Genomic DNA, 7054 nt, shown 5'->3' with positions numbered 1-7054 from the left:
GAGGCACTGGGGTGGGGGGTGCAAACCCCGCGGGCAGCGGAAAAGAGGCCGTGGGGGGCCTCCCGGCCCCGGCACACACTGCGAGGCTGGCACCCGCCCGCACGCACACCCAGTCCGCGGCCCCAAGGAACATGTCCGCAGCCAGGGCGCGGAGCAGAGTCCCGGGCAGGATAACCAAGGGAGGGCGTGTGCTGTGGCGGCGGTGGCAGCGGCAGCGGCAGCGGAGCCGCTAGTCCCCTCCCTCCTGGGGGAGCAGCTGCCGCCGCCGCCGCCACCACCAGCTCGCGGGGCCCGGCCGGAGCTAGCCCGGCCGAGCGGCGCGGCGAGGGGAGGGCGGGGCGGGGAGGGGGTGGCGAAGGGGGGGGGAGGGCGTGGGGGCGGAGGGTCTCGGCTCTCGCCGAAGACAGAGCCGGAGGGAGACCCTGGCGGCGGCGGCGCGCCTGACACTCGGCGCCCTCTGCCGTGCTTCGGGGGCGGCATGGTCCGAGGCTGCGGGGCCGGGCTGGGCGGCTGCGGGGAGGAGCCGGGGCAGGGGCCGGGCGGGGCGCTGCCCCCGCAACCCGTGGCGCTGCCGCCGCGCCCCGCGGCTCCCCTCGCGCGCCTGCCTGCCGGGGGCTCGGGCGCCTGCGGTCCGGCAACGGCAGTGGTGCAGCGGGACGGCCGAAGGAGCGGGAGGCGGTGGCTCGCCCGAATCCGCCGTGAGAGGCGCAACTACGCTCCGCTCCGCGGGCCAAGAAACTGGAGAAACTCGGAGTGTACTCCGCCTGCAAGGTACGCGCTCGCCGTTCTCGGACCGCGGATGGGTGCTAGGGGCCCAGCCCGCGGGACCCCCCTCCCCCTCCCCCTCCCGCTTCCACCTCCGCCTCCCGCCTTCTGCCTCTCGCCTCCCGCCTGGGGCCGCTGCACCGCGGAAGTGCTCTTGTCGCCCGCGCCCAATTAGCTTCTTCTTGGATAAGAGTCCTGCTGGGTTTGAAGAAGGGGATCACTAAGACGGAGAGCCCTTCATTCCTTCCGCTTGAAAGGAGTAGCTTCGGAATCCGAGCTCCCGGGCTACTCTGGGGTTTTGTTGCTCTGTAGGAGCTCGCTGGAGTCACTTTCCCGGGAGTGGAGCGGTGCTCTCCATGTGGCGGGCGACCCAGGGGCAGGGAAACATCTTTTGGGGGACTGAGTGGTCCCTTCTGCAGTCGATCCCTTCCCGTGTCCCACTGGGAGGAACTGGGTGCAAGGAGTCGGGGTGAAGAAGACTCCCGGACTCCTGGCGCTTTGGGAAAGCGAAGGGGAGGAAAGCGCGGGGTGCGAAGGTGGGCAGAGCCGGAGGCTAGGGTCTTGCGGCGCCTGACGCCCTCGGCTGGGGGCGGAGGCGCTGCCGCGCGCAGTGACAGCCCTGTCATTATTGTATTATTACTTGTTTAGTTAAAACGCTGTCCCAGCTGCTCGAGGTGTAAACAGGATTTGGCAAGGTGACAGCCCAGCACCGCGGACGCTACTGCTTGGTTTGAGGACACTCATTTCTTGCTACCCACTCTCCATGCCAGTTTAGGCACCCTGTCATCCCCAGCTGCACATCCAGATGTGGGGGCCGTGCTCCCGAGGTGGGAGGATTGCCCGAGGCCGCGGGGCAGGCTGGCCCTGCGCTGTCAGCAGCGGCTTTGTTTTGACAGGGTGACAGCTGAGGGGGGCGGGGACTTGGCCTTGTCAGCTCCTGCGGCCTGTGGCAGAGGCAGGGAAGAGACACACTCACACACACTCACACACCTCCCTATATTCTTCCTGCCTGCTGCAAAGAGGGTCAAGTTCCCAGATTCCGGATTCCCAATTCCCACAATCAAGCTGCAGTGGCCACTTCTGAATTTTGACATAACTATTATTTATTCTGCTGGAACATCTGGGTTATACTCTTCTTAGTATTTACAGGAGCTTCTTGGTCACAATGGAATGTCTGTGCTTGCTCTTTTTCCACACCGTATCCTCATGTTTATGTTGAGCACCTCTGTATCCTATACTGGTTCAATAAATATTTGTTGAGTGAATGTGGGATCTAGCCCAGTGCTCCTCAAACTTTAATGCGCATAGGAATCTCCTGGGAACCTGGTTAAAATGCTGATTCTGAATCAGGTGGTCTGAGGTGGAAGCTAAGAGTTTGCATTTCTGACAAACTCCCAAGTGGTACTACGCTAGTCCACAGACCACATTCCAGTTCAGACCTGGACAACATATTATTTATCCCCTTTGAATTTAGCAGAAAAGACAGAAACAAATAATAATGCTGTGTGGTTATTTCTGAAGAAGGAATGCAAAAAAGATGAAGTGGGGAGTGTGCTTTTTGAAAGGTGCAAGCCCAGGAGTTGATCATGAAGGGCATTAGATGAATGAGAACAGGACACTGTAGTAGGCAGAAGGGAGAGCTAGAGCTATGTACAGAATTAAGAACAAGGTCACGGGTTCAGGGCATACTGCTTGGGTGATGGGTACACCAAAATCTCACAGATCACCACTAAAGAATTTATGTAATCAAACACCACCTGTTCCCCCAAAACCTATGAAAAAAAAAGAGCAAGGTCAATTACTTGGTGGCCTTGGTGTTTTGCAGCCAAAGTGGGCTCATGCAGGAACTGTGTCAACTCAGTGTTTCTGTCCTGGCTTTATTTTAACATTTATTTATTGGGTTATCATTACCAGCACCTCTTAAAGACTTCCTGCTGCCTGCTGTAGCTTTAATATCTGAGAACTTTCCTGAAGTTTTGGTTTTGTCTAAAACCATGAGCATATGTGGCCTGCATTGATATTTTTGATCTTTTCAAATTTCCATGGGTGAGATGTAGCACCACTTCCAAAGTTTGGGATTTGAGTGTTTTCTGGTTACTTTCATGACCAAACAAGAGAAAGAGAAAATTTATTTTAAGGCCTTTTTTTTTTTTTTTTTGAAACAGGGTCTCACACTGCCTGCAGGCTGGAGTACAGTGCCATGATTGTAGCTCACTGCAGACTCAATCTCCCCGGGCTCAGGTGATCCTCCCACATCAGCCTCCTGACTAGCAGGGACTACAGGCATGCACCAGTACACTATTATTACTATTTTTGTATTCTTTGTAGAGACAGGGTTTCACCTTGTTGCCCAGGCTGTTCTCGAACTCCTGAGCCCAAGTACTTTGTCTTCCCAAAGTGCTGGGATTATAGGCATGAGCCACCATGCCCGGCTGAAAGTGTTCATTTTTATGTGTGCATTCATTCAGTAAATATTTAGAGGATTACCAACTGGGTGTCAGGCATTGTGCTAGGTGCTGGGCCTATGACACACAGCATTTGTCCTTCAGGAGTTATTTACTGCACGTGTGCACAAGTGCATGTGTGTGTATGCATGTGTTGGGGCGTAGGGAGGGCAGTGAACCAGAATTACAGAGAAGTTCAGAAAAACTACTTTCTTGGAGTACTTGCGGACCCAGAGCAGGACAATTCATAGACTGGGGCACTGGTGGGGTGGGATTGCCTTCCTGGAGGAGGTGTCAGGGGCTGCTAAGAACTCTTGGCAGGGCAGAGTGGGGTGGGGTGAAGCTTCTTGTAGTGGAGAAACTGAAAGCAGTTCTGGAAGCTTGGAGGTGGGCCAACTGAGCCAGACCTTTGTTGCCTAGGGCCACCTGGTTGGGGGTGAGGGGTGCGTGGCCAAGAGGGCAGTGAGGAGTGCAGGAATCTTAACCTGGGGAATGACACTATCTCAGATTTGCTTTAAAAAAAAAAAAAAATAACTGGGCTTGATTGGATACTAGGGAGTGTAAGAGAGCAGAATCTGTGGTTCTCTCTTGGCTTGTTTCTGCACTTAATATGAGCAAGCCCAAAAGGACAGATTGCTCTACCTTTGCCACAGGCCCCTTGGCAAGTTAGATTAGAGAGATTAGAGAATGAGGAGGAATCTAGAAAGAGATAAGGTAGTTTACTGGGGGGCTTTTGAAAGAAAAACAGGTCCCAGGCCTGATATAAATCTGGCCTTTAAACTTCACAAACAAAACCAAAAAAGAAGGGAGCTAACTCAACCAGGGTGACGTGCCACACCCCAGAGAAAAGGAAAAAAAAAAAAAAAGGAAAAAGAAAAGAAACAAACAAACTTGTTTTGCAGGATCCAGATCTTTGAACTGTGTCCTGGTAAAGGTTGCTTCAGAGTCATTTTGCTTATGTGTGACACAGCCAGAGTGATCATTAAAAATGTAGATCTAGGCCAGGCGCAGTGGCTCATACCTGTAATCTGAGCACTTTAGGAGGCTGAGGCGGGAGGATCATTTGAGTCCAGGAGTTTGAGGCCAGCCTGGGTAATATAGTGAGACTTCGTCTCTACAAAAAATAAAAAATTAGCCAGGCGTGGTGGCAGAGGTTGCAGTGAGCTGTGATTGTGCCACTGTACTCCAGCCTGGGTGACTGAGCGAGATTCTGTCTCAAAAAAAAAAAAAAAAAAGTAGATCTGACAATGTTATACCCCAATTTCAGGCCCTATAATTTCTCTTTATTGTGGTCCACAAGGCCCTGCATGGCCTGGCTACTGCTATCTGTGGCCCCTTATTAAGGCTTCAGACACATAGTTTCCTTTCACCTAGTTGGGGGTGAGGTGGGGTGAGGGGCTTTGCACATGCTGTTCCCTGGGACTGGACGCTCTTCTTTCCACACTTTAAAATTAGCTACCAACCCTTCCTACAGAACTCAGATTCCTTGCCTTTCCTTTACCCTCCTGAGCAGCCTTCCCATTAGAAATTTTTGAAATTCATCCGTACTCTTTCTGGTGCTTTTATTATGATTTTTATGATTTGTATGATTATTTGATATGCATTTATAATCTTTGAATAGATTCTTAGTGATGCGGTTATTGACTAAGCGAATGAACCAGAGAAGAGAAAGTGGAAGAAATGATTAGCTGTGATGATAGCAGTTGTGGCATTATAACTTAATCACTTCTTGACAACTGAGTAGAGATTTGTCATATAGGACAGTTCTAGGTATCCCACAGATATTGATAGGATTGGGTTATTTATTTATTTATTTATTGAGACAGGATCTTGCTCTGTCACCCGGACAGGAGTACAGTGGTGTGATCTTGGTTCACTGCAACCTACACCTCCCAGGCTCAAGTGATCCTTCCACCTTAGCCTCCTGAATAGCTGAGACCACAGACATGCACCACCACACTCAGCTAATTTTTGTACTTTTTGGTAGAGATGGGGTTTCGCCATGTTTGCCAGGGTGGTTTCAAACTCCTGGACTCAAGCAGTCTGCCTGCCTCGACCTCCCAAAGTGCTGGGATTACAGGTGTGAGCCACCACACCTGGCCTATTTATTTATTTATTTTAGAGACAGGGTCTTGCTCTGTTGCCCAGGCTGGGGTGCACTGGCCTGATCATAGCTCACTGCAGCCTTGAACCCCTTGACTCAGTCGATCCTCCCATCTCAGCCTCTTGGGTAGCTGGGTCTACAGGCCTGCACCACCATGCCTGCTTGGGATTGGGTTTTTAATGTTATAACAAGAAACCTCAAGTGAATGTATGAGTAGGCCAAATCCAAGTCTTCTTGAATTAAAGTGTATCATGTACTAACTTCAAAAGAGAAACAAAACCCATTGACTAACCCTTCCTAAAGGAACAGGCTATTTATATTAATACATAAGGGGAGACAATAGGTTATAGTGGTTAAGAACATGGGCTTCCGAGTTCAGACTAATCTGAGTTCAAATTTTGGGATATCCAGCTCTGCAACCTTGGTTAAGGATTTCATTTAAGCCTTTATTTTCCTGTCTGTAAAGGAATGATGCTACCCCCCTCATGGCATAACAGTGAGGTTTTAAAATGGGCTGTATTAGACATCCAGCATGGTGTGTTGCCCATGGCAAGCCCTCAGAAGGCAGGGGAGACACTGATAACTTGGAAGTCAAGTAAGAGCAACAGACTCAGTCCTGAATCCACCCCAGCTCTGCCACTTGTGTGATCTTAGGCACAAGTCACTTAGTTTTTCTCTGAGCCTCAATGACTGCATGTATAAGGTGGTAATCATGACTTCAACCTTAAAGTTAAAAGAAAAAAGTGTCCCCAGAATTCCTAGAACATAAAGATGCTAGGTTAATGCTAGCTAAACTGAATTGCCTGGTGCTTTACTCATATATCAGAGCCAGTGGCCACGAAGCATTTATGGAGAACCCAGTTGCGTGGGTTCTAGGCAAGGTGCCACATTTAAGGAGTTTCATGGACACAGGACTATAAAATTAGTCTTAATTGAAAAAATAGGGCCGGGGCGTGGTGGCTCATGCCTGTAATCCTAGCAGTTTGGGTGGCCAAGGCAGACAGATTGCTTGAGCTCCCGAGTTCAAGACCAGCCTGGGCAACATGGTGAAACCCTGTCTCTACAAAAATTAGCCGGGCATGGTGGTGCATGCCTGTAGTCCCCAGCTACTCAGGAGGTTGAGGTGGGAGGATGGCTTGAGCCCAGGAGACAGAAGTTGCAGTGAGCTGAGATCATGCCACTGTAGTAGACCTTGTCTCAAAATAATAATAATAATAATGATGACTTATAATCTAGAAGTAGCACTGGCTGTAGAATATACAGAGAGCATAGGTGGATGTGCCCCCATAAAAGAAAAAACATCCTCTGTTGGCTAAGGGCTGGTGGGTGGGGCACTAGAACAAGACTTACAGTTGGAAAGTGCCCCTAACACCTTTGTATTTGTCAATCACTCCCCCAGAGAGCAAATGTCTTTTTCAATTGTCAGCATCTAGAGCAGTGGCTCTCACCAAGGAGCTATTTCACCTCCCAGGGGACATTTGACAATATCTGGAGACATTTTCAATCTTTGCAGTTGGGAGGAGGGAATGCAACTGGCAACTAGGAGTGGGTCAGGAATGTTGCTATACATCCCACAATGCACAGGACAACTCCCCCCAACAAAGAATTATCTGGTCCAGAATATTAATAGAATTAACAGAAGTTGAGAAAGTGTGTTTTAGACAAATACCCTTGCAGCACAGAAAGAAAAAAAATCAATGTTTTTTGTTTTGCTCTTTTTTTTTTTTTTTTTTTTTTTTTT

General features: G+C 50.2%; 1 protein-coding gene across 1 annotated transcript in view; it reads left to right on the top strand.

The window, feature by feature from the left end:
• Nucleotides 1–478: 478 nt before the first annotated feature.
• Nucleotides 479–7054, top strand: part of KAT2B (lysine acetyltransferase 2B) — a 122866-nt gene continuing 116290 nt past the window's right edge. Inside the window, 3 exon segments of the mRNA XM_017860976.1 lie at nucleotides 479–645; nucleotides 647–703; nucleotides 705–771. Coding sequence (XP_017716465.1) covers nucleotides 479–645; nucleotides 647–703; nucleotides 705–771 — 291 coding nt within the window.

Source organism: Rhinopithecus bieti, unplaced genomic scaffold, assembly GCF_001698545.2.
Source record: "Rhinopithecus bieti isolate Rb0 unplaced genomic scaffold, ASM169854v2 scaffold_58058, whole genome shotgun sequence".
Classification (NCBI taxonomy): Eukaryota; Metazoa; Chordata; class Mammalia; order Primates; family Cercopithecidae; genus Rhinopithecus; species Rhinopithecus bieti.
This window is presented reverse-complemented; position numbering and strand designations above follow the sequence as displayed.